The sequence below is a fragment of the Cinclus cinclus genome, chromosome 1 (assembly GCF_963662255.1).
Source record: "Cinclus cinclus chromosome 1, bCinCin1.1, whole genome shotgun sequence".
NCBI lineage: Eukaryota > Metazoa > Chordata > Aves > Passeriformes > Cinclidae > Cinclus > Cinclus cinclus.
The window spans coordinates 10,044,096-10,071,452 of record NC_085046.1 but is presented as its reverse complement, the minus strand read 5'-3'; the positions used below and the strand labels follow the sequence as shown (position 1 = coordinate 10,071,452).

Sequence of the window (27,357 nt, the reverse complement as noted above, 5' to 3'; positions counted from 1 at the left end):
TCATTAGTTAAATAGGTGTTATTTTGTCCTGAACCTGATGACTCCCTTTCCTTTGGAAAACCAAATGCTGTACAGAGTGCAGAAGTCAAAAATTTTGCTGAATATTGATTTTTCTTTTTTTGTTCTGTTTACTTTGTGTGAAAGTTCAGTCATTGGCAAAGTAACTTGATTGCAGATTCTCAGTTCCAGCTGAACTTAAGATAAACAGCATGCAGAAAGGAAGCTTGCTACAAGCCATTCTTAGCGCTCTTTAACTTTGTATATGAAGAAATGTTTGTGGATTTCCTGAAATTCTTGTTTGGTAGCATTTAGGAAATCTTTTTCTCACTTCTGGAGGTGAGGAGTGGCTGCAGGAGAAGTGAGAGGAAAGAGCTAGGCTGGATCTTGACTAGCTGGGCTAAGAAACATGCAGGGCTGTACAGACACAGTCCCGAGGTGCTCTGTGCACCCTGCTCAGGCAGGGAGGTTGGACTGGATGACCTGCAGTGGTCCCCTCCAGCCTTCCCCACTCTGCAGAAGTCAACCTGTAGCAGCTGCTGCTCCTTTTCCTTCCCTGCTGAGCCTCCCTGAAATTGTTCCCCTCATGGGCTGTGTTGGAACAGCTGCTCTGACCTTGCCCAGCACTTGCGGTGTGGGCAGTGGATTGTACTCGAGGCTGTTTGCTGTCTCCCGGGGGAACTTCTTATATTAAAAATGGAAACTGATGGATCTTGCTGTCATCTTTGAATCCTTACTACAGTAGCAAGTAGTTATGTCAAACACTTCTAATTTTTGTAAGTCTTCCTGTCATTCAAGAGATGTGTTTAAGTGAAATTTTTAAAAGGTTTTTATTTATTTTCTGGATATATTTTCTATACACTGTGATAATCAAGTGTTTGAATACATATGTTTAAGAAGATTTAAAGCTTTGTGGGGTTTTGGAGAGCCTGTCTTTAGACACCGTAATGTTCCTAGCATCTGTAAATTCAGAAAGCAAGTTTTTAATAAGCTTTTTTAGTGTGTCTTATAATTAGCAATGTTCTTTCCTAGTGTAATTATATTAAAACACTCGACATATATTCTTGGTATGGAATATTTCAATGCATTTTGCTCAAACATTAGCAAAACAAGTCTCATCTCACTCAAAAAAAGTATCGTAGTAGATGTTTGCACTGCAGAGAGCAATCACTCTGAAACACAGATGTAACCATTTATGTGATGGTTGTATATAGCTATATGTAATCATTAAATGTGTCCATTTCCAATCCAGTTTAAATGAGATTATTTTGAGATGATTTAACTGGATCTGGTTGTTCATCCTTTCTGTCTTAATGCTCTGTTCCTCCTCTAGAAGTAATAGCTGAAGTTGTCATGCACATCTTACTGCTTTCAATTTTTCATAATGTTTCATTAAAACTTACATGTTTATAAAATTTCAGAAAAATCCCTGTATTTTTGTATTTTCTTGATTTTTTATTTTTTTATTTTTTTCTTAGTATTATTTTGCAGGAACAGATACAATAGCAATATAATCAACGTCAAGTAGACATGTACATTAGAGAAGTAGAACTTCCTGAAGTCTAGGCCAAAAACAGGCTAAGAAGTCTGTCAAAGGTGAAGAATGAAATGTTTGTTGTCATTTCCTCTGCTTGGATAGCCTTTTCTGGTGGTTCTTAATCAAGGGAATGAATATTGTGCACCACAGTTCAGTTGTGCTTGTACCTGAAATGACTGTGGAAAGTCAGTTAATATATTCGGGTGTGAAAAAACACGACGGCAAAATCTACATGACAGTAAAATCTGCATGACAGTAAAAATAGACAGTCTGATACTGTTACTTGAAACTGAATGAATTTGTGCGCCAGATGCCTGCTGTGCATACCCAAAATGCATAATTAATTTATTTTTGCAGGAGTCAACCAAGGTTTCTGAGTTAAACCCCAATGCAAAGGTGTGGGGAAATCATATGTTACACTTGGAAGCAAGTGGTGCCACTGATGGTAGCGTGAGCAAAACGTGGGAAGAAATACCTGACCAGCCTCCAGATTCTTGTAAAGAAGGTATGAATATGAGCTTCTGGCTGTTGCTCAAGGGGAAGAAAAGATTCAGTGCAGCACTGTCTCAATTTTAATTTTCTGTTAAAAAAATGTAAATCAAGTATGTAAGCACCTATATTTCAGGTGTAGTTTTAACTATGGTGTTACTGTGATTACAAAGAACTCTTTTGGAGGTGTTTGTGATGTGTGCTGCAGGACTGGATGCCAATGGTGATGGTGACAAAAAGCATCAGAATGCGGTGCTGACAGAGCTGCCGGAGCCATCCCCAGCTGTTCCTGGCTCAGAGCACACGGATATGAACCCTTTGACTCTCGATCATTCCGAGTATGAGTCTATGCATGAAACCACCCAGACAGGTAAGAGACAGCTAAGATGTGCTTGGACTTAGTGTAAAAACAAACTAAACATGTATTTTGAGTTGAACAGTGAGCATCTGAAAAACAAAAAAAGCCCTCCCAGCTATACCTGTTTTCTCATTCAATATATGCATTCTTTAAACAGACCCTAGGAATTCCTGTCTCTTTTGCAGTCGAATTGAGTCATGTTTTGAGACCAGTCTCCTCCTGGTTTAAATCTTACAAGGTGCTGTATAGAATCAAACAAATGTGTGTTTCTAGTTGGGTCAGGTACTGAGGTGAGATGCACATACAGTTTGTGTCTCAAGTACTAATGTTAATGTGGGGACTTTTGTACTTAAAATGCTGAAATAAGCAGCATTTCAGTCTTAACTTCTTCACGTTCTTATTTAATGAACTTCCAGGATTTCTTTTCAGTACAACTGTTGGTAGCTGTAGTCTATACCAGATGGTATGTTTTAAGAAGCTTCTGGAAACTAGCATAGAGATTCACCATGCTTATATTTCATTGAGTGGGACAGAAGGTCTGCAAGATGCATGTAGGATTACTACGTGAACTGAGATGAGGGATGAGAAGGAGAGGAAAATGTGCTGGGTGTTTCTTGAGATTCACAACAAGTCTGTTGTGCTTAGCTGATTTTGTATTTAAAATTACCAGTGTAGTATCCGTAATAGCTGAAATCAAGGCAACTGAAATCAAACATTGGGGCTTCATCTTTGCTTATATTTAAAAAGTGGAAGTTCTCACTGACTCTTCTACTTAAGGGTACTATTGGGGAATATTAAATAATAACTAGCTGGCAAACAGAAAGTTGTATCATTGGTGCTTCACACTCTAGAAGGGGAACAGTATTCTTCAGATTAATGCTGGAACTTGTCAGTGGTCCTTTATGTGCCCAAAATAGTTAACTTTTAACAAGAGTCCAGTAATGTTGTGAAGAGCTGAACAGCACGTCGGGTCTGTTCCACCTGACAAATGGTGACACATGATCCCAAGGCTGAAATCTAATTTTTCGTTTTCTAGTAATTATTTTTAAAAATGCTATAATTTTGATCCTCGCCAGGTTTTGGACAAGAAAGAGAAGTCAGGAAAAGGAAATGGTGGTTAGAGTATGATACATGCATTTCTCAGGGGTTGGCATTCTCTTCATCAGAATAGAACATGTGAAGGACAGCATGATGGGAGAAAATTAGAAGGCTAGGAAGAAGAAAGGCTAAGGGCAGCTGAATAAAAGGATGAAAGTTAGTAAAGGGAGGGATGTAGAGGACAGTAGTTGGTGTGAAATACTTCAAAAAGGCTAATTTACATACCTATATATTTACATGAACAATGTGCTACTGAATGTTTTATAAATATCTAAAGACCAAACAAATCTTCTAATCTTTAAACTCTTCTCCCTCTGACACAATGAGTTTGCCTCCACTGACACTAGTATATTATGTCTAAACTAAAACGAATGTGAAATTAATGTTGTCCACATGATAATTTTTAAACTAACAATTATAAGAAAGAAATTAATTTTACCATCTTAACCAAAAGGCTGTAAATTGATTACATGTCTGTTGTTAGCAGATTGGGTATCTGCTGGTATTCCATAACTATATTTTTGAAAACCTTCTCTGAATTAATGTGTTGGTAATTTAGAGTGAGACCAGAAATACGGAGTGCCTCCATTGCATTGTTCCCATTAGTCAGGGTTTTGTCAGCTAGAAATTGGATACTTTCCTGAGAATGGAGCACAGATCTACAAGCCAGATCACTTCAGTATTTACCTTGAGATGTGCCTGTAGCTGTTCTTCTAAAAGGGCTTCAGATTTTTATGTATTTGGAGAACAGAGGTTAGCAAGTAAAGTCAGACATAGTTTCTCTTTTCTGTCTTAAATAAAAAGCGTTGCTGTGCAGTTTTGTTGGTTGGTAACTAATATGCAATGAACATCTACTGGATTTGAAAATTTGTTTCTAGTTACGTAGTCAGACATATTGGTTTGTTCAAAATAAATATTGTGTAATACAGCAGAGCTACTTTTTAATCTGACGTACTTTAATTATTAGGTGGAAACGAACAGTTGCAGCCAGAAGGTCAGGAAGATTTACGAGAATTACTGAAAAAGACACTGGAATTCTGTTTATCTAGGTATGTATTTATCTAAATGTACCAAACTGGAGGATCACTAACGACTCAGGATGTATGTTAATACATTTCTGAGTGGAAAGGATGAGGATTTGGAAAAAAGTAACACACAAATTTTAGTGTTGTGTTGATAATGCATAAACTAGCAAATATATGGGTTTGAAATGAGAGTAGTTACAAGCAGTGTAGATCAGGAGAATTTTTGTGATCTTTACTGGTTATAATTAAAACTGAATAATTTAAGCCATTTAGCAAACTTTGTTTAAACCAGTGATTTTCATTAATTAGCAAAAATGCTGAAGGAATCTGCCTTCCACTATGTGATGAATTTTTGTCTCAAGTTTATTGGGCAAAGTTAATCTGTGACATTTCCCTATTTTTATTTTTTTTTCTCCCAACAGAGAAAATCTTGCCAGTGACATGTACCTTATATCACAGATGGACAGTGATCAGTATGTGCCAATAATGACAGTAGCAAACCTTGATCATGTCAAGAAACTCAGTACTGATATGGATTTGATTGTCGAAGTGCTGAGATGTAAGTAAAAGTTCCTCAGTGCTAGAAGGCATTTTGGTTATTGGTGTAGAACTATTCATCTGAATTTTTCATCTCTTCTTTCTTATTGTATTGCAGTAAAATGCCATTATTTTTCTGTATGGCATTAAGTAGCCCAAGCACCTTAGACCATCACAGTTATAGGAATGTAGTTTTATCATAGCTACTCTGTATTTCAGCTATTGAATAATGGTCTGCAAATAAGAATTAATGATTTTAAATGGTGGGATGTACATAACCTCACATGACTTAAGTATCATGATGGGTATCTCTAGACTGCTCTGTAAAGACAGGTGGGGAAAAAAGGATGGAGGAGTCTCACTCCGTTAAGGAGAGCCTTGAATGTACAGAAATCAACTGCATTAGTCATGGAAGCTCTACGTGATACCTGTGGGCCAAGACCCGGAGAGTTGTTTCCAAGGGGGAATCTTACAGTTGGCATCTGCTCCTGACCTAAACCAAGACAATAGAGTCAACAGAGCAATATTTGTGTGACTTAAGTGAGCTTCGGGTCAGCCAAACCTAGTTCTTACAGTTGATTTCAATGGCTTAGATATTTTTTGGAAGAACAATACAGCAGCTCATGTCACTCATCAAGTTTCTGGAATGTGCAGAGGACTGTTTCCCCATACGAGTGTTAGATGTGCCGACCAGGAATGAGGCACTGCTGGACTCACTACTCAGAAACTAAGAAAACCTGCTCTGTAATGTCTGTCAGTGCAAGCCTTGGCTGCAGCAGTCACACAGCTGTGGTGTTTGGGGTCGTGCTGAGCACACTGGCTGTTTCTAGAGTTTTAGATTTTGCAAGAGCAAACTTCAGCTTGCTCAGAACACAGCTGGGAGGGATTCTGTGGGAAGTTTCCACGGAGGATAAAGGCACTAACTACACTAGTGCTGGGAGTTCTCTCCTGAAAGCACAAAAACATTTCATCCCCTGTAAAGGTAAGGCAATTCAGTGGATCAAGAGATCCCCTTGGCTTAACTCTGTGCTTCTGAGTCTGCTCAAAACAAGAGAGAGGCCTACCAGAGATGGAGAAGTGGATGAATACCTGGTGAGAGCTAGAAGGGCATTGCCAGGGTGTACAGAGATGCTGTTATAAATGGAAAGGCTCAGCTCATATTGGATTTGGCCAGAGCTACAAGTTTTGTAAAAAACTAGAAGGGGTTCTTCAGGCTTGTGAATGATGAACAGAAACATTGTCTACTTGTTTCTTAATGCTCAAAAATATTTGAGGCTCTGCATTTTAAGTCTGTGTTCACAGCATCTTTCTGTGTGCAAAGCTGCTAGGTTTGCTGACAGTTAAAATGCATTCTTGTCTTTTCTCTCTTAGCGTTGCCTTTAGTTCAGGTGGATGAAAAGGGGGAAAAAGTTCGGCCAAATCAGAATCGCTGTATTGTGATTTTACGTGAAGTACCTGAATCTACTCCCATTGAAGTAAGTGTTTCCCTTGGTCAGTAAAGAACACTTTTCCCTTAGGAATTGGAAGTTAGATTTCAAAAAGCAATTCACATTTTTTACTACACTGTTAGTTTCTAACAGCACTATTTAAACTTAGTTTATTGTGTTTGTTTGGATAAGAAATATTTTTGATAGAAGCATGTTGCTCGTAGGAAGACGGGTAGAACCTGTAGTTCTGCAGAGGGCTGAGAAGTGTTGTCTTTGGTAGAGATAAATAATTTTATTGGACTTTGTCTTACCTATATGCACTTGGTGCTCAGATCCTTGGATAAATAGACAAAGGTGAAAGAAGATAAGTCTTAGACTAGAAAATGCCACTGTTGCACCTTGAAGCTTGTTCAAGTAAAGTAGTTAAAACTTTGTAAATGTTTCCATAATGCTGAGGTGAGAGGTGTCAATAAGTCACTAAGGATCTCCACTGGCTTGTGAAATGAGTGCAAGACTGGAGAACTTCATTCTTTGAAAGATACTCAATGCCACTCTGAAGAAGCAGGGACTACTGACTACTGGAAATACTAGAAAAAATTATGGGGTCATAATTAAACCATCTTGAATTTTCAAAACGGAGGAGAAGGTGCAGATTCTTGATGATGGGTACATATTTTAGTTTCTCGTCTATTTAATTTTGCAAGGAAGAATAAGATTCTGAAAGAGTTGCTCCTCTTAATAACCATCATATGAAAGTCAGAAGTACTTCAGTTTAGAAACTGATAACGAAGTACGTGGCCTTAATAAAAACAGGGACATGAAACAAAATGCTAAAAGGAATTGGAGGGAAGAAGTTGGATATATGCTTAAAAATAGTGGCTACTTCTGGCTTTCCAAATTAAATGTAGCATTTTAAAGACTGCCTAACTTTTAGTATTATAGATTTTTTTTTCTATTTATCTTTTTTGTGTCATCAGTTCATCAGGTTGGATATATTAGCACTGGGTGTTCAGTCTTAAATGCTTGACAACGACAAAGTTCTGTGAGTCTGTTTTCAGAAGAGTTGCTCTCCAGTGAAATGTTTTATACATCGTGTTTAAAATTGTCAGGCTGGAAAAATCTAGACTTAACTAACCAGATTTAATAGCCTATGTTTTCTGGCACAGCAGAGTCAGGTTTTATTTAAGCAGCAAAATTACAAGATGCTGTAAGGCCTCTGAAGTTGTGTTGCCTTTTGATGCTGGTCACCTCAAATCTGTGAAAAAGCAAAAAAAAAAAAAAAAAAGGTGACTGAATTAAAACAAATAAAAAATCTGGGGTCTGTTTTTTCTGTGGAAACTAGCCAGTTATGTTTGAGGTAATGTAAGCCCTGTTTTAGATACATGAATCTGTGGCTCCATGGGTTTGGGGACAGGGGAGAAATAGACCTCTCTCTGCACTTGATGCCAAGTTTAAATGTCTTCTGTGGCCTAAATAGCTCCCAGCTAAGCCTCTCTTGCAGTATGGCCTTAGACATTGATAGTTTGAATTCTTTCCAGAGTCAGAGAGAGCTGACACTACTGCAGGAGTTCTGAACTGCTCCATTGTTTTGTGCTTTCTGTCTTTCTTTCTTAGAGTTGCTAGAGTTTTGCATTTTACATTGATGTTTTCTTCTCTCCATCCTTCTCCCCTCACCTCCCCCACCTCCTTATCAAACCACTTTCCCCAGGAGGTTGAAGCACTTTTCAAAGGAGACAATTTGCCTAAGTTCATCAACTGTGAGTTTGCCTATAATGACAATTGGTTCATCACATTTGAATCGGAAGCTGATGCACAGCAGGTAACGCTGTTTTTTTGAAGCATATTAAAATGTAAAAGTAAATAAGGGTGATATGAGGGTGAACTGACAGGTTGTAAACTGTACTGCAAATGTATAACAACTTAAAAATATCTCAAATTGTAAAAACAATACTGCTTCCCCTTAGGTAGTATCCAGTTTTCAGTAACTATTAAACATAACACTTAAAAGGTTTTTTAATCTTGTTAACATATCCTGGCTTCCTGGCTAAAGCTGTGATTGTTTTTTTTTTTTTTTTTGTACTGAGTGTTGATATTTTGGGTGACAAATTGAAATGCTTCAATCATAACCATTAGAGTCTTGTTTTAATGCTACCGAAGCACTTAATGATAAGTTAAATGTTGCTAAATGCAGATGATGTATGAGAGTTTGCCATACTGGAACATTAGCAGATGCTCCAGAAATTATTGTTAGGCTTAGCTGTCAAAACTTTTAAGCTTCCTTTATTTAAACTATGTTGGACAAATCTAACTATTTTCTTTTTTTTAAAGGCTTACAGATACCTTAGAGAGGAAGTGAAGACTTTCCAAGGAAAACCAATTAAGGTAAATAGAGGTTTATGACACTAGGGATGGGCTGTGTGTGTATGTTCTGTGTTTTGTGGTGCTCACTGTGATTTCTAATATAAATCTAAGTGATCCAATCTAAGCAACTGTTTGACCTGGAAGTGGCTTTATAAATGTAGCACGTACCACTTCACTTTTCCTTTTTGTCATTTCTGGCAGCAGTATATCCAGCCCAGCATCAAGGGAAGCATTCAGCTGCTCCTGCTGTCCTTGAAGGACGAAGCAGTGACTGATAAGTGTCCAGTAAAAGTTGGAGAGCAGCTGGTTTGAACCATTTTGATTTAATTAGATTCTTTATTACAGCAGCCTTTCAAATCTCCTTTGCAGGCAAGGATAAAAGCAAAGGCAATAGCTATAAACACATTTTTGCCAAAGAATGGATATAGACCTCTGGATATGAACCTCTACACGCAGCAGCGCTACACCACATCCTTTTACATACCTCCAGTATACAGTCCCCAGCAGCACTTCCCACTGTACAGCTTAATTGGCCCACAGACCTGGTCAGCCACGCACAGCTACCTTGACCCTTCATTGGTAAGTCTCTTGATTGTGAAACAGCTGTATTCTTTTCAAAGCTGATACTCTTTTCTTATTGGGGTGTAGGAAACATACCTGTCCTGAAGAGGGGAGTTTAGGATTCCGGTTTTTCTTGAGAAATGGTCCTTCAAAATCCTTGTCGTGGAATACAAGACAGATTATTTGAAAATTGTATCTGATCTCAAACTGGAGTGTGATTCTCTTCCTAAACTTTTTAGGTTTTGAGGCAGTTCTTTAGTAAAGACTTGTCAAGATACCAAGTTATCTTGATATTCTAGCAGGAAGTTAGGTTGTAGGTTAACGTGCCGAATTGCCTTGTTTGGCATGTTCTTAAAGCAGAACATTTTCTGTGCAGTAGTAATACCTTTTTTGGTGATGAAAAGTAAAATTGATTTTGCTAATTACAAAAATAACTTCTAAATTGCTTTTTAAATTATTTTCTTAAAGGAGCTGTTGGTTAGGCTTGAAGCTAGGGTGGTAGCAATAAATCCTTAAATATTCTAATGAGACACCTAATGTATCCTGTAATGCTGCTTCCATCTTTGGCATTGTCCCCTTTTACTTTGCCTTTGTTGCCCTACAGATAGATAGACAGGTTTTTTTTTTTGTAATGACCGGGAGGCTCAGGTTTCCTAGCTGGAGCCTCTTTCTCCCCTCTGGAGATGCCTTTTTACTTGTGGCTCAAAGAAATGAGGGGAGCAGTGCTCAAAATTAGAAGTTCTTTTAGATTTTTTTTTTTTTTTTGTTTGGTTTTTTTTTTTTGTTTTTTTTTGGCAGAGGATTAAAGTGTCCTTGAACAAACTTGAGCAAATATCCTCTGTATTGAACCACAGCTAATTAAAAAAGTTGGTGTGCTAAACACTTCACACACGGGGAAGGGAAGAAGGGAACCAGAGTCCTTGCAGGGGGAGGCTTTCGGGGTGGGGGGGGGGGGGTGGGGGGGGGGGGAGAATGAAGAATGTGGAGGAGACAAGGTAACGCAGTGAGCAGTGTTATTCCAGGAGAAAGCTGTCTTGTTAAGCAGCAATGAATGTGAATCTGCCTGTAGATAAACTAAGGCTGACTACTGCACAGTCTTGCTCTGGGATGCTGAAGGATCTGGATGGGAATGGTGTAGATGACATAGATGAATGAGCCACACGTTCAAGCACAGCATACTGTGTATCTAACTTATGTTATCCTGTAACTTTTTGTATCCAAGAAAGCTTAATAGTCCTGTCCTTTGGGGAAGACATGATGAGTTTGCTAGCATTAAAGTTCTAATACTTTGCTTAGTCAAAGCAGGAAATCAACTGTTTGCACTTTGCTTTTCACTGTTTTGCAGTGTATTTTCATTGGTTAGCTGCATTTTATGTATATGACTGTAACGTGATGTTTCTTAATTCTTTTGTAGGAAGAGCTATATTTGAATAGAAATCACTTGAGGAGAACAGGGACCATGAGGAACCATGACACAGCAATTATTTTCATGAGACAGGGTCGCAGTTTGCATGTAGAGACTTGTGTGAAAATACAACAAAGTTTCTCTATTCTGCTTCAACATAAACGCTACTTTCTGTCATCTCTAATTCGAGATTGAATATCCCAGTAGTGTGGGCATATCATTTTAGCTCTGAAACTTGAATATGGCAACACATGTCCTCAGAATTCTAAAACTACCTCATTCTTCATAATGTACTTAATAGTATTTGAGAAAAGATCTAGTTCTCATGTTTAGGGAAGAGAAAAAGCAATTGAAAAGCAAGTATATTTGAACCAGTTCACTGCTGTGGAGATGCTTTTGATATTTTTGCAAAATGGGGGGAAAAAATTCTTTTCTTCCAAAAGGATCACATCATTATAAAGAAAGAAGAGTTGAATGTTGTTAGGGTCCCTAATATGTTCGGTGTCTTCTCATTTTTCAGGTTCTGTGGTTGCTTACTAGCTTTGATGGAATTTTGCAGCATTCATGTTAGAACTCTTAAACCAGAAAGCACTTCAAAGCATTATTTTGATGAAACTTTGTTCTTCAAGGAGCTTTGTTACAGGCCTTTTTTATTGGCCTTGTGGTTTTGGTGGTTTTTTTTTTGGGGGGGGGTGTTGTTTTTTTTTTTGTTTGTTTTTTTGGTTTTTTGTTTTTTTTTTTTGTGAAGCCTGAAGGTAGCATTTGCTGCTAGGTTAGGCCAGCAGTAGTTTGATATGACAGCTTTGGTATTAAATTTTGTTTTCCACTGATTAGTGATTAAACTTGCACAAGAATCCTTTTTCAAGTTTAAATGTACCTTTATAGCAAATGGTCTTAATCCCAGGTGTTTCTCATTGTTTAATAAAATGTAGAAAGAGTCTTGTTCCGCACTGTAGTTATTTTCAGGGAGAGAAGACAAGCAAGCATTTGCTGGTGCTAACACTAACATTTCTTAAATGAAACTCACACGTTTAAATAAAAAAGACAGAAGTGTGCTAGTGAGGTTGGAGAAATTACTTTGAACATGCTTCAGGTTTTAAGGCATCTTGTTACTACAAGACATTGATGCACCTGCCCGAGAAAACGTTTTGCTAATGTAGTTTCTTCAGACAAGAAGAACAGTATTTCACATGTAGAATAATGTGGTAAGATCTGAAAATCATCAGAGTTCCACTTAACATCCACTTATTCTTTAGGCTTTACTTAGATGTCACATGGAAGTAGAATGAGGAACTAAAAAGAAGTTGTTGGTGTTTTTTAGGGAGGAATTCACATACAATTATAAGAGAAATAATTACAGGCCATGTAAATTAGACACTCTGACCAAGAAGTATCTTGGTAACCCAAAGTCATGCGTAGTATGGTGTGAAATAGGAGGAGAGCTATTTACCTTGCAGCCAAGAATTTTGGCTTGATGTTTTTCAGGCCTCTAGAACTATCGTAAGTTGAATATGTGTAGTGACTGACTTCTCAGAAAAACAGAAGCTTGGGGTTTTTTTTTCAGAAATTTTGTAAGTCAGCTCCAAGGCACTAGACAGATGCTCTAGTGCTGTTTGAGACAGTCTTTTGAGTACTGTCCTGCACAGAATGACATAAAACATGGGGTTAAGAATAGTAATACACAGTTTGTTTATAATGATGAGCACGCAATACATTTTTTTAGGTAACACCATTTCCAAATACTGGATTTATCAATGGATTCACATCTCCAACCTTCAAGCCTGCTGCTTCTCCACTCACAACACTCAGACAATATCCTCCCAGGAACAGGCAAGTTCATCTGTCTTTTAACAATACTGTTGTATTATCTGGCACATGGGGTTTTTATCCGCTTCTTTTAGTAACACCAGCTAACTTGAGAGTACTTGTGAAACTGAACCTGGTGCCAAAACTGAGGCCAAAGGACAGATGGTGCTTCTGATGTTAATGGATGTAGTGTTTCAAAATGTAAGTGGTCAGTCTGAAAGCTGAGAACTTGTCTGTTCTATGATTTAGAGTATTCAGCTGAAGTATTCTGAAAGATGACATGTCATCAGCAGGATTATTCACACAATAGAAGTCTAGTTGAAAACAGGGAAAAGGTTAATTTTGATAATTGACATGACCTGTTACAATGAATGTTGATCATTCTTATAAATGAAATAAGTGATAAAGGAATGAAGATCTTGCTTCTTCTCAATTCTGTGAATAGGCTTAGGCCTCAGAAGATCTCTGATAGTGTGCGTATGTTGAAATGACTTTTGAATTTATAGGAATCCTAGCAAGTCACATATACGACATACAATACCCAGTGCAGAAAGGGGACCTGGGCTTCTAGACAGTCCTACAATATTCAACTTTTCTGCTGATCGTTTAATCAATGGCGTCAGGAGTCCACAGACACGGCAGCCGGGACAAAGCAGGACACGGGTGCAGAGCGCTGCCACCAGTTACACCAAGAGGGAAGTGGGAACTGGACGGATGGAACAGACCAGTGTTGACTCGTCCCCTGGATTAGGGAGAGGAAGGTGAGTGTGCTCCCTGGCTGTCCTCTGAACAGCCAAGTACTGCTGCTTCTAAACTACTCTGTTTAGTAGAGGTGTGGTATTGTTACTGTTCTCAATACTGCTTTAAACTCAGACTCTCCTCAAATCTAAAATCTAAAATCTAGGAAAGTACTTCACAGAAAGTGTTAAATACAGAACAAAGGCAAAGCGGACTTGCATGCTTTCTTACAAGATGAAAATCATTATTGGCAACTGATGAGCAGCTTAGATCTGTAAGATCTAATACTCTATCCTTTCTTCATTAGGTGCGAGAAAGTTTTTGTATATTATTTTTCTTAATTGAAGAATTCTTAACTGAGTTCTGTTCTGAATTCCATTGTTCAACATTGTAGATTGTACACGTGAATGTGTATTAGCAGTCCTTGTTCTTAACCTTTTCAGTCGAAGGATCAGAATTTTGACAAAACTGGGTGTAAACAACAGCAAAGATGATGGATTGGTATGGAGGGAGGAAAAACTGCTACAGGAAACGGTTATGTTATTTTAAAAGCAACCAAACAAAAGCCACAACCAACTACCTGGGGAGCTGAAAATTGGCGTATTTATCAATACAGTTGTGATAAGTGCTTCATAAAAGTATTGTGCAGCTTTGATAATGGCCGTATTTATGACTCCAAGTAAATCACATTCTGAGTGACTTACTGAATTGGAAGATAATTCAAATGTTTTGCAGATGATCCTATTTTAGACTTGTATCGTTGCAAAATTAAATGGGTATTTTGTGCAAGGGTTGTAATACTTTTCTAAATCTAATTTACCAAATTGTGTTATAACTAATGGATGAAAGTATGCGTAAGAACTCAGGAAACAAGATCACTTAAACTATAGACTACAAAAATGTATAGGAATAGTCAGTACTTAAAATTATATTTTGATGTTTCAGTGTTGAATGCATTTAGAATAATAAAAGTCAATCTTAGAAAATATATTGAAACTATATTAGAATGCACAGCACATATTACAGTGCTGCTTGGAGGTGCTCTACCTGAAGCAGGGCTGGGGGCAAAAGGCTGAAAATGTTTTGAAGGAGCCTTTCCTGGATTGAAAATAGTTAGTTGTATTTGAGAAGTTACATTGGTATACAAAAATTCCTAACCCTTTTATTTAGATACTGTAATGTTTTGTCTAATCCTTACATGTAATCTCTACTGAGATGCTTTTAACACAGGAATTACTAGTAACCAATGTATTCATGCACTGACTTGCATGAGATCTCTACCTTTATTTTAATGACAGCTTGCTAGGAATTTTTCCCTAAAACATTTCTTAATAACCTGTGTAGAATAAAGATGGACGAAATAGCAATTGGAATTAATTTGTGCTATTTTCATTAACTGCTTTCCATCCATTTATAGGCAAGGTTCTCATATCTGCATTCTTTCCCCTAGGAAAAACTCATATGGCTACCGAAAGAAAAGGGAGGACAAGTTCACAGTGAGTGTTCATGATCTTATTTGTCTCTAATAAAAGTAGGGTAACACGGCAATAGTGTGGATATTACATGGAGTAGGAGGTGATGTAAGTTACTGCAGAAGCAGTTGTACATCACAGTTGATTAAAGACAGCAGCTCATTAGTCACGTGAGTTTAATGCATTTGGGTATCAGAGAAGATTTTCTATTAATGCAGAAGTCAGGGAAAAGTTAAAATTACAGTAGCAAAAATTTTCCATCTCAGTTTGTGTCTGCATGCCAGTGTTCACAGTCAGGAATAGATAAACAGCTGCAGTTCAAAACATTTGGTACTTCATTATCAATCATGGTGACAGTGAAGAACATTTTGTAATTCCTTGTGGCATAATGTGTAGCCATACTTTTTATAAGATATTTGTTATGAAGTGGTCAGTTTATTTTCTTAAATGCCTCTTCAAGTGCCACTTGGTAAGGGTATGCTAACACTATTAAAATATTGTGGTTTTGGGAAACTGAAATTCAAGGTTAGTATCAAAGTAGACGTGATACTCGAAAAGGCTGCACTAGATACAGAGGAGAAAAACCATGTTTTTGTAGGATTTAAGATTTTATGTGATAAAACCAGTCATTTCTTTGCAACTCATTTTTGCCACTATGCCAATATGTGGCATATTCATGATGTTGAACCAGGTTATTTCCTTATTCATGTTACAATTATAAAGTAACACTACTGCATGAGCCATAACACTTGCTTAAAGGTCTGGAATCACTGCATTTATGTGTTTGTGGCTGTTAGGTGGCCTGAGTGAACTTAGATAAAGGAGCAGGAAAGTTTAGCAAGTGATTCCTTCCTTTTGATAGCTTTTAGTTCTCATCAGACTTCCCAGAGGCAGTGAGACTAGATTGCATGTAGGAGTCCCAGTACTTCTTCCTTTTGCCCTTTCACAGCTGCTTGAATTTTTAGAGTGAAGTTTTCCTATTAACTTTTTCCTGTATTTAAAAGAGCAAGGAAGTGGTACAGGTTAGGTATGAGTGACTGGAGTAAAAGGATTACCTTGGGCACCTACCTGAGCAGAGCAGCACTTCTGATGGAGCTGATTGCAAAGATTATTTGAGGTTTGAATGTAAAAGCTGGTAGATATGACTTCTGTGGAGACTGCAGTTCCCTTCTGTCAGCACGAGGCTGTGATTGCAGCCTGTGCAGCCATGTTCCTTCCAGGCTCCACTGGGCCAAGGATCTTTAGTCTGTAGTGTCCAGTGCTGCATCTTGAGCAGAGGTGAGAACTGCTGCACACCCACAACTACCAGGAAGCATACTTGGAAGCAAAAGATGAAAGTTTTACCCCTTCAGACTGTGGAAATAATTGAATCCAGTATCCTATTTCTTCTGTAATGCTGTAGCAGTTAGATAGTGTACACAGGACACCACTAAAACTGGTATATTTGAATGGAGTAATGACTTCTTTAGAAGATTTTTTTTTTAAAGGAGAAATTGTAGAGTTGTGTGCACGGTTGCATGAAAAAGAGCATGAAACTTTTTGATCAGATTGTTTGAGGCTACATACGTAAGCCAGGTGCTGAACCTACGAGAAGTTAACTTGAGAAATTGTATGCAGTTACCTTAAAATTGATTGAAGTTCTCCCTCATCCTGCTAATTTAAGATGTTAATGCCACTCTTAATATTTTGAGGATTTTAGGACTCAACTGTGTAACTTAAAATGTAACATAAAAGCATTTGCTGTTTCAGAACTTCAGTCCTCTTTAAGAAGAGCAAGTGCTATGATTTGAAGAATGACTTTTAAAAATTTGAATTGTTCCTCTTGCAGTTTGAGTTGGATAAGTATAGTCTCTCTCCCTGACCTCTGACAGGTCATCGGACTTCAGTTTTGGAGATTTGCAGTCTCAATTGCTGTGGCATTCTTCCAGGAGATAATGCTGGGTAGCAAATTCCAGTAGCAGTGCTGGGAGTTCCAATTGTTCTTGCCTCTGTATTTTTTCTTTCCCTGCTTCCCTCTTGACACACAGTTCCTTGGACATTACATATAGTTTGTGAAAAGACCTCAAAGGCAGTCTTGCATCTGTTGTTCTTTTTGTTCAGAAACATTGTTCTCACATTCACACCATCTTGACTATATACTTGTATTTTCCTTTTCAAAATAGGAACTGTTTCAAAGATGGCTTTGCATTTGGTATTTTGCAGCAGAGATCATCTCAGCACAGTCAAGAAACAGTTCTTTGAAGAAAAACTTCTTTGTTTACATGATGTAGGTGAAGTTAATTGGTAACTTCAGTTACAGCATATCACAAAGGAGTTTTATTTTTCCTGTGTAAATATAATAGACCTTACAAATCCTTACCAGCAGTTCTCACAAGTAATCTTAAACATTGGTACTTTTAACTCAACTGCTCTCTGTAGTGCAAAATAGTTGCATTTAGCACACAGGTGTTGTTTTTTGCTTAAGACATTGATTTTATTCTTAGATTTAGTTAGAAGGCCTCTGTTTCAAAAATAGTTTTGGCACTTACCTTTCTATTTTTACACAGTGACAATATAGATTAATACTAATTAGATACAAACTGTTATTGTCTGTGCTACATACAAGGCATGCTGTCTTGCCCTTTCTTCATATCTCTGAAAATAAGATTCTTGTTGACTCCTGTCTTTTTATTTAGGTTGTTTCTAACTGTACATAAATGGGCTTTATATTTTCACCATATCACGATACATAAGCCAGACTGTTTTCCTTCCTGAGTCAGTGTGTCTGTGCTCAAGGGAGAATCACAGAGGAAACTTCTTAATATGCCAGTATCCCTAAAGCTGATGCATATACTGTGACATTTAAATAATAATTAAATATTTTAGGGGCAACAGTAGAAAATGAAAGCATCTATTCCTTGGTACTCTGGGTTTTTTGGGAGGTGAGATAAGGGAGCTTTCTCCAGGGGTTTGCTGATACATATCAATTGCAAAATACAGTTTAGAGCTGCATATCTTTTCTGTCATTTAGTGCAGTAACCCCAATATGCTGTTTCTATTCCAGAGAGGCCAAACACAGTCTCCACCACCCCCAAAACCTCCATCTCCCAGCTTTGAATTGGGGTTATCTAGCTTTCCTCCATTACCTGGAGCTGCTGGCAATTTAAAGACTGAAGACCTGTTTGAAAACAGACTGTCCAGTGTGGTAATAGGAACGTCAAAAGAAAGAGTGAGTAGTGGATGCTCGTTTATGTTGGGAAAACAGAGAACTGCATACCTCTTGTTTTCTGATTTGGTGGTTTATATTGTAAAAAACTTGTGGGTTTACATTGTAAGAATGTTCTTTAAAAACAGCTGTCAAATGATGTGCTGCTGCCTTCTTCACTTATATCTTAGAATTTGTTGGGATTCTCTTTGAAATGGTGTGGAATATGGCCACCAGTATAATAAGTAGATGTTAATAGCAGAGATCAGAAAATATGCTCTTTGCTGTTCATAACTGTCTCAGGCTTTTTGATAGACTCAGGTGAAAAATATGTGATACCTTTTTTTCTTCTGCTTGAAAGTAAGACTTTTGAGTTGTACATAAAACACTTTAAAGTGACAGAGACAAACTTCTAAGCACCAAAATAAAGAAACTGCCTACATAATCTCAATACACTAGGCATCATAGCTGGAAGAAAAACTGCTACCAAAACCAGCTGGATCCCAGTGTGTTGTCTTGTCATATTGCTCAGGAAGATAAAAATACACCGGAATAACTTGGCAACCACTGCTTTATAGATGTAGTAGCGATGCTGTTGAAAATAATGTTCAGTAACTTTTCATAGATTTCATTCTTAGAACTGTCTCTGCCATGCCATCTGTGAGTGACAGTATGTTCTCCTCCAGCAAGACTCACATAACTCTCTGCACTGTGGAACACTCTGGGTTATGAAAGTCTGTATTGGCTTTTTTTGATAGCTCAACTTGTATTTTTCTGGCTGTACCACAACTGAAGAAGTTAAGCCCTGGATTAGCAGTACAAAGTGACATGGTGAACCACCACAGTCTCTCGTGTCCTCTCCTGCAATAGGCTGTGTTAGAATCTTTTCTTTGGTGCCCACATGTCAGGGATGGGTAGAGGGTGTTTGCTGATAAAGAAAGTTGGAGGGAGCAGGGCAGTCTGCATCCAAGGCAGCATTTCACTTGTACAGACAAGCCATCTACTCTGTCTCCTGCAAGTGGTGGGAGGGGCAGCTGTGTTCCAGGATTGCATTTAGTGGGGGGGATATACAGTTCAGAGCCATGGTGAGAGCAGTGTTTAACTTACTGTCAGCCAGTACTACAGATTGTAGGCTGTTCTTGGCTAAGATCTGTTAATCTTGAAGTATTTTACCTCTGTTACTTATGAAGTGGTTTTTGACTATTGTATTTCATGTTTTAAATACAATTCCAGCACTTGCTTTTAATGCTGCAGCAGAAAACCTTTTGTTCCCCAATTAGAGATCTGATACTTGCTTTGCACTGTACATATGGTAAAGAACTTAAACTTCTCTCCTCTAGAGGCAGTCTTCACATCAGTCAGGCACTGAGGCTTTAAGATACTTGCAGTGCACTGTCATTATAAAGCATCCTTCAGTTTACCAGTTTCATTTTCCAGGGTACAGGAGTTATTCTGTACCATTGTGTAGAAGAAAGGGGTTATGCTACATTTCCTTGTTGGCATTTAAATAAAGAGTGAGATAACAGCAGCTGGCTCCAAAGAGTGATTTTGTTCTGCTACAAAGCTGTTTGAGCTAACATCAGTCTTGCCAATGTATACAGGCTGCTTTTCACCTTGATCTCAATATTTATTTCATGTCACTTGACGTGGTGTTACAAAGCACTGAAGTAGAGTTACACAGTGCTTCCCTTGTTTTATATAAATGGGCAAGTCCAATGTACGGAAGCTGAGGGGATTAAAGGTCTATAATTTCCAGCAGTTGTTATGCAAGCGTTATATCTTTATGCTCTGCTTAGTGATGCTGTTCTAGATGTAGCTCTGAGGAATAGCAAGTAATAATCATCCCACATTTTGTAACTAGGAAGTGCAGCACTGTCAGATCAAGGCTTGAGTGTTTTGGCAAGGAAAAGCTCTTGCGTGTCTGCTTGACTTAACCATGTACCTGCATTTCTGATGCACTTGGGCCAGAATGCTCAGCAGCTTACAATTTCAAGCCTTTGCACACACTATTACAGTGAATAAAACTATAGAAGTTCTGTTATTTCTAAACATCCAGCTCTTGCAGTCTTTAACTTTAAATCAAACCAGGCTTAGATGTACTGCAGTAATCCATGCTGCCTGATTTTAAAACATCAAATACCATTTTACTTTATAACAGTGACTGTAAGAGTCTTAGGGTTTATGCCCTTTTGAATGGTGGCTTGGCTGGGGGAAAAAGAGGGTTATCTTCTTCCTTCTGAGCTTGTGTTCTCCCATTGCTTCCCCTTCTGCATGCCTGAGTCTCTTCAGGGTGGAGTTTTTAGGATGAGACAGGTCAGAAGCAATACAAGGAACATAGCACCCTTTATCACAAATTGGTTATAAATGGAAAAATACACGTTTTTCAGAATACAAAGTTTTTTGGTTTTTTTTTTATTTTGTGACAATTTAAATTAATGTATGCCCTTTGAACCTCTTTGGCATTTGTCTGGAAGCACAGTATCACTTGGCACTAACAGAATCTTTTGAGGGCTATGGAAAAAGCCTTTTGCTTGGTAGCAAATGATAGTATTGGGATGATGCAGAAGTAGAGCTTTGAAGAAGACAGTTCTTAGCACACAGCACTAGGAGACTTTAGTCTTCATGGGATGCCTGTGGTTATGTGAACGGTTCAAAGCCTACTTTGTCACCAGCATGTGCAGAATTTCCAGGTGGAGAGAAGTCCAGTCACTAGTGGTATTCCCCAGGGCTCAGGTGGCCAGTCTGGTTTAATAACCGCATTGGTCATCTGGACGAGGAGATCAGGGCCACCCTCAGTAAGTTCACAGCCAGCACTGAGTTGATATGGTGGAGGGTGGGAAGGGACAGGTCTGCAGAGGGGTCTGGACAGGCCGGATTGATGGGCTGAGGCCAGTTGTGTGAGGTTCAATGAGGCCAAGTGCCAGGTCACATTGTGACCTGCATTAGGGTCACAACAACTGTAGGCAGTCCTACAGGCTGGGGACAGAGTAGTTGGAAAGTGGCCCTGTAGGAAGGGACCTGGGGATGCTGGTCAACAGCAACTGAACACGAGCCATGTGTGCCCAGGTGGCCAGGAAGGCAAATGACATCCTGGCTTGGATCAGCAATAGTGTCGCCACCAGGGCGATTGTCCCTGTGTAATCAACGCTGGTGAGGCTGTACCTGGAATCCTGTGTCCAGCTCTGGGCCATCGCTACAGGAAGGACAGTGAGGGGCTGGAGCATGTCCAGAGAGAGCAGTAAAGGTGGTGAAGGATCTGGAGCACAAGTTGTGGGGAACAGCTGAGGGAACTGGGGTTGTGTAACCTGGGGAAAAGGAGGCTCAGGGGAGACCTTATCATTCCCTACAACTGTCTGCACAGAGATTGTATCCAGGTAGGGTTGGTCTCTTCTCCCAGGCAACCAGTGACGGGACAAGAGGGAATGGCCTCAAGCTGTGCCAGGGGACGTTTAGGTTGAAAGTCAGGAAAAATGTTTTTTTTTTACTGAAAGGCAAGTTAAGTGTTGGAACACACTGCCCAGAGAAGTGATGGAGTCACCACCTTAGGAAGTATTCAAGAAATGCCCAAACGTGGCACTTAGTGCTATGGTCTAGTTGACAGGGTGGCAATTGATTAAAGGTCTTCTCTAACCTTAATGATTCAAAGTGATTTTGTTACTCAGATATGTCCCAAAGGGACCTGAAGCTTATCACTTCTTTGGAATAACCACAGTGTGTTATTCGTCTTTGTTTCTAAATGAATGTAAAGGAAAAGATAGCATATTCATTACAATATATATATTGGCTCCTTCTGTACCTTCCTGTAGTCAATTTGACAGTATGAATCAAACTGAACTGTTTCCTGGTTGTGCTAATTTTCAGGCAAACCATATTAATTGGATATTTTGATTGTCCTTCTGTGCCTTTTTTCCTCCTTCAGAACATTAATGTGGATGCAAGTACAAACACTATTCCATCAGGAATTCCTCGAGAGCCGTTACCAGTTTCTTCTACATTGCCCAGGACCTTTGAAAGGTCTCCTTCACCACCCCAGCCTACTGAGTAAGCATTTAATTACATGGGTAGAATTATTCTGCTCTGAATCACATTTGCATTTTCTTACATCAGTCAGAACACTGTAAATAGCTATTAAAATCTTAATCAATGAAAGAAGTAATATTCTGTTGTAGTAAAGGCTTTATTTTAATTTCTGAACAATATCATAATAGTGATTCAATCGTAGTAGTCATTTAGCAGAAGAAAATGTAGTGTCGTGGTTTAGTTTCTGTGAGTAGAAGTTCAGTGAATACCTCACTGTTTTGTATTTAGACAGCTTTGAAACACAGCAAGTAAACCCATGGTTCTGTGGGCAGTACTTATGTCCATACCAGAAAAAAAGTGTTTTGGTAACACTTCATTTGGAACCTGCAAATCAAATAGCTGAGTAACTAAATGCTATTAGCACATGACAAAGTACAGGTAGTGTCACATTGCACAAGAATATATTTTTTCTGTTTCTAATAGCATTTTTGAATGCAGTGCTAGTCATAATGTGCTAGGCAAATTATAGGTGTAACTACTTGCAGTCATACTCAAACTTTTTAGACCTATTATTAAACTATTAATCTATCATGAAGTTTCACTTTTCATGAGCCTTGCTTCCTGCTGGATGCTTACAGGGACTCCAAAGTTGTGGAAAAACAGCAGAGAGAGACACAGAGTACAGAAAGACTTTCTTCTTCCACACTGAGTACTGCATGTAAATCGGTACAAGTCAATGGGGCTGCCATAGTAAGTGACCTTATTACTTCACTTTTTCTTAATGATCCAGTTTGCATTTAGCAGAATAATTATTGCTACCCAGTGGTGCCTAATCATGTGAGCCCAGCATCCTAGCATTTGTCCAGCAGCTTCAAATTTGCTTGTTGGGCTTAATGATTACTTGCATGATAGAATTATGCAATTAACAGTGCAAAAGAGATCTCCTTATCTGAATTCTTTTCTTGGTAGTATGCTTGAGGCAGAAGTATTAATAGATATGTTGATATTTAAACCCGAGTATTCATTTTAAACCCGAGTATTCATCGTGTTTCAGGTGGTTTAGAGTTTGAAGGGGAAGTATTTTTCCCTGTGCCAGTACCCCATTTTTCTGGCATACTATTTTGCATTTTACCATTTTACCTTTTCAGTTTTATTGTCTATACAGCTTCTTTAAACTTCATACTCAGGCCCTCATCTGCATATTTAAGTGCAACAGACTTTTGGGACAAGGACTTCAACATTTTTTGTTCATAAAAGTAATTTTCTTTCTCAGGATGCTTTGTTTAACTCTGTCCTGTTTGTTTCTGATTTCCCAGGAACTGCGAAAACCTAGTTATGCGGAAATTTGCCAGAGAACAACTAAGGATCCTCCTGCATTGCAACCCCAGAAAGAACAGAAGCCAAACACTGTAGCATGTGGGAAAGAAGAAAGAAAGCCCACAGAAACAATAGAGAAAAACAGAGAACCTCCTCCTGCAAAGTCACATCCTGGACAACCCAAAGACCAGAGGAGACAGTCAGGACGTAGATCATCCCCTCCAGCCGTTGGCAAACGCTTAAATAAAGAACAGAGTACCCCTCCAAAATCTCCTCAGTGAAAATAACACCTGGGAGGGATTTGAGAAGAGGTCTGTTTCCCACAAATTAAACCCATGTTCCCACTAAGATACCTGAGAATGAGTTGCTGGTTAGGAGCTTGCAGTGATACAAGGCATGTAACAATGCCTGCAAGTTATTTTTCTGTGAAATACTTTTTCCCCTCTTGAACAAACATTCTATTTTTCTGGGTATTTCTGGATAGTTGTTCTAAACCTTACATTTAGATTGGTGCTTTAATTGGAGGTGAAGCTTAGTGTGATTTTTTTTTTTTTTTTCAAGGTGTAAAATATTTGTCTTTAAAAAAATCAACTTTTTATTAAGCCTCTCTGTGGCTGTGTGAGTGCAAGCTCTGTATAGTGAGTTTTTTCTAAACTGTTAAGCAGAAACATGCTGCTGCAATATTTTTAATAAACTGGTCTGCAAGTACATATCTAAAGTGTCCAAAAGACTGATAATGGCAGCTAGTGTGTAGAGTGCAAGAAAGTAGATATACTTTACAAATTAGTATGTGACCTTGGAGATTTTTTTTTATTGGGCTACTGTACTAAGTGTCAGCAAATGAACTTGCACTTTTAGGTTAAATGAGTAGCTGTTTCTAGCATTTTAAAAAACTTAATCTTTTCTGATGTTTTGCACACTCAAAATTAATTCTACAGGGCACCATAGCAGTCCTTCTGAAATATTTCCTTTTTTGACTTACTGCAAGCAAGTAACCATCTTCTCACTCCAGAATAAAACTGATGTTATAATTTGCAAATACAAAGCACATTGTGAATAGAGAGAATCAAGTCTGTGAGCTTCTATGGTGGTGAAGCCTGTTAGTGGATGTTATCAGGAGAAAGCAGAGAAGCCTTCTTGTGATAACCTTAGCTTCCCTGTGCTTGTAAGGGAGTTAACTGAGTCAGCGCTGTATATTCTGGTTACCCCTGTGCTCTTTGTAGACTTTTTTTTTAAAACTCTGCCCCAAGTGCTCTTTGAAAGAGTTCATATCTTAGCCAGCCTTGTGTTGGCATCTTCCTGTAATTACAAGCATTGGCATACAGATTTAAATTTTTCAAGACATGAGATAATGGTGTTTGTTTTGTGTGGTGGAGGAAGAGATCCCTGATATTTACCTCTGGGATGAGGTTTCTCACACTTATTTACTTTAGAAGTGATGCGCTTTCTGAAGGACAAGGATGCACTAAATTAGCAAGTTTCTAATAAAGTTGAATATAAATTATTTTTGTTTTAAAATGCCTAAAACTTTTCTTTAAGTGTTTAAACTGCAGGAAATTCAGACAAAACTCATTCCTGCTGACTATGACAGTACAGTTTATTCCACAAAAATGTTTATTTAAACAACTGATTTTTTTAAAGAATTATTTCCATCCAATATTTAAAGACTTGAATTTTATTTAAACTTGAAAATGACTTTGCCTTAACTTTTGTACAAGACAGTTTAGAGTTAATGAGGTCTGACCCCGTGGAGGGTTAGCATGAATGGCATACAGAATTACTCAGTTACAGTATGTATCTATTGTCACTGGTCTTACTGGGTAAACATACTGTAGTACAGGAGCTAGCAGCAGTTTTTGTAATATACCTTAAAGATCTTAAACAGTTGATCTTTTTCAGATTGTTGAAAAACCTGTAAATGCAAATAGTCAATACTGTATTAAATATGTGCACTTGGAAGTGTGTGCTTTGCTTGTACAGTTGTAAATAATCAGAACATATAAAAAGGTACCCTAAAGAAAAAAATCTGATAAAAATTATTGATATTATAAATGTTGCTGTTGAGCTGGATGTAGATAAACTAAATGTTGTGGTTTGAATATTACTTTAATTTGTTGTTTTTCTTTTTCTTATTTTATTCTGGTGTGTTGAACTGACTCTGCCTCTTCACTGCAAAAGGGAAATGGAATGAAAGTCTTATTTGAAAACCCTCAAATGTTTTCCTAAAGTCCCTTTAAAACCAAACAGTTTAACCAATTAAAAAGTGTTCTGTGATGTAAATAATGAATTTCAGCAGTCAAACTGTAATTTTTAAGTCATTAATAAAAATCAAGTCTAATTGGGGAAAAACTTGACTGCTGCGAAAATATACACTGAAGCTTACTTGTCTGCTTTCAAGAGTATCAATGCATGGTTCATAGAACTGTAAAGTAACTATAGAAGTTGACTCCTGATAAATTTACAAGCATCAGTTGGTAACTAGTTGGCGTTGTAAATCCAGCGTATTGTATGCTGCAGAATTGGTCAAAATAGGGCATGTGGAGTCTGTTGATTTTTCTTGTTTAAAAAGCACACTTTGTGCATGCTGTGGGAGGAGATAGGACCCCAACACCATCACCCAAACTGCTCAATTCCTTCTGTCATTGGATTTTTGTATCCCCTTCTCCTTTCCCCAGCAGCAGTGAAAGCGGTAGCTAGATTTGTGTGTGGTTTAGGCCAGCTGTACGATTCATTTTGTTTGTCTGCTGCAAGTGAAAGGCTTTACCAGCTGCAAACAGTGGCAAGTGGTCCCTTCCAGCAGCTGTGAGTGGCTCGTCCTGGTGCTCAGCTGGTACCTGAGGTGATCTGTTGAGACCAGTGGGATGTGTTGTGCTGTTCTAATGTATTCTGCTGCCATTTGTGATAGGTCAATACACTGTAATTACTGCTTACCCAGCAACAGTCTGTTGCATCAAAAGTTTAAACCTTCCTCTGATGTGGTTTTACAGCTTTTTGTTTTTTTTAAAAGTGAAACGCCAAATTGCTGTGTAATATACAATACAACTTATCCTTACTGTATTTTCCTTTGAGATTTATTTTCCTTCCCCCCCCACACCCCCCACTCAGTGACAAAATGGAGTTTTCAGAGTAGAGTTGTGAAGTTGCATGCAGACTGTTGCTACGATACAGAGAGGAATTAAAACATGGCTTTTAAAATGAAAAACCTCCCAAAAGCAGTATCTGAGCTCAAGGTTCAGGGATACAGTAATTAAAATTGGCATTTTACCCTGTTAGAACTGTATGGTGATGCTTTTCATTTTGAAAACAAGTCAAAATGGGGTCTGAGATCCTTCCAGGAATTTAAAAAAAAAAAAAGGTTTCTTCAAAACGGAATGTAATTTCAGATCAGTCGTCCCCCCACACCCCTTGACACTGTCACTTAGAAATGTGAGCAGTGGCAAATTTTTTTATGTTGCTGCGTTATCCTTCAAAGCCTTGAGCCACTGGCATGGAAAGGCCCTTGTTGGAGCATGGTGCAGTGTATCAGGAGCAACAGCTGGCTGTAATGGTGCACACCTATCTCTGTATCTCCTCCAGCTGCAGGTAGGGGTTTTGTGCTTAGTAACCTATTACACTAATAGCAGCAGACAATCCAAGATTTCTGAGGAGACCTAACAGCTGCCAATTCATGAAATAGATGTGTAATATGGGAGCCTTTTTGAGGGTTTTTGTTTTTGTTCTTCTTCCATTAAGACTGGAATCAAGCTTACATGTAAACTATCAGTAATTTAAGTTTCCTTTTGTGTCATAAAATGTAAGACTGTCTTAATTTGAAAAAAAAAATATGTAGGTTATGAAAAATAAAGATTTAGGCACTGTTGAATTCCTGATTTTTTTAATTAAACATTTATTCAGCAGTATTTTTCATTACCTTTTGTCTTTTGCTCCCATTTTTGGAAATTGTGTATTTCTAATTTTGGGAAAAAAACACCTTTTGCTCTCCTCTTCAACACAGCTCTTGTAACCATCACCTAAGGCTCTGTATC

The 27,357-nt window shown here is 38.2% G+C and overlaps 1 protein-coding gene across 1 annotated transcript in view; it reads left to right on the top strand.

The window, feature by feature from the left end:
- Positions 1 to 27,157, top strand: part of LARP4B (La ribonucleoprotein 4B) — a 37,674-nt gene extending 10,517 nt beyond the window's left edge. Inside the window, exons 2-16 of the mRNA XM_062506602.1 lie at positions 1,892 to 2,039; positions 2,232 to 2,393; positions 4,447 to 4,528; positions 4,927 to 5,063; positions 6,413 to 6,516; positions 8,177 to 8,287; positions 8,797 to 8,850; positions 9,199 to 9,408; positions 12,519 to 12,625; positions 13,108 to 13,362; positions 14,790 to 14,839; positions 17,859 to 18,019; positions 21,915 to 22,036; positions 22,654 to 22,765; positions 23,332 to 27,157. Coding sequence (XP_062362586.1) covers positions 1,892 to 2,039; positions 2,232 to 2,393; positions 4,447 to 4,528; positions 4,927 to 5,063; positions 6,413 to 6,516; positions 8,177 to 8,287; positions 8,797 to 8,850; positions 9,199 to 9,408; positions 12,519 to 12,625; positions 13,108 to 13,362; positions 14,790 to 14,839; positions 17,859 to 18,019; positions 21,915 to 22,036; positions 22,654 to 22,765; positions 23,332 to 23,613 — 2,097 coding nt within the window. The 3' untranslated portion in view covers positions 23,614 to 27,157. The remainder of the gene's footprint in view (positions 1 to 1,891; positions 2,040 to 2,231; positions 2,394 to 4,446; positions 4,529 to 4,926; positions 5,064 to 6,412; positions 6,517 to 8,176; positions 8,288 to 8,796; positions 8,851 to 9,198; positions 9,409 to 12,518; positions 12,626 to 13,107; positions 13,363 to 14,789; positions 14,840 to 17,858; positions 18,020 to 21,914; positions 22,037 to 22,653; positions 22,766 to 23,331) is intronic.
- The last annotated feature ends 200 nt before the right edge of the window (positions 27,158 to 27,357 follow it).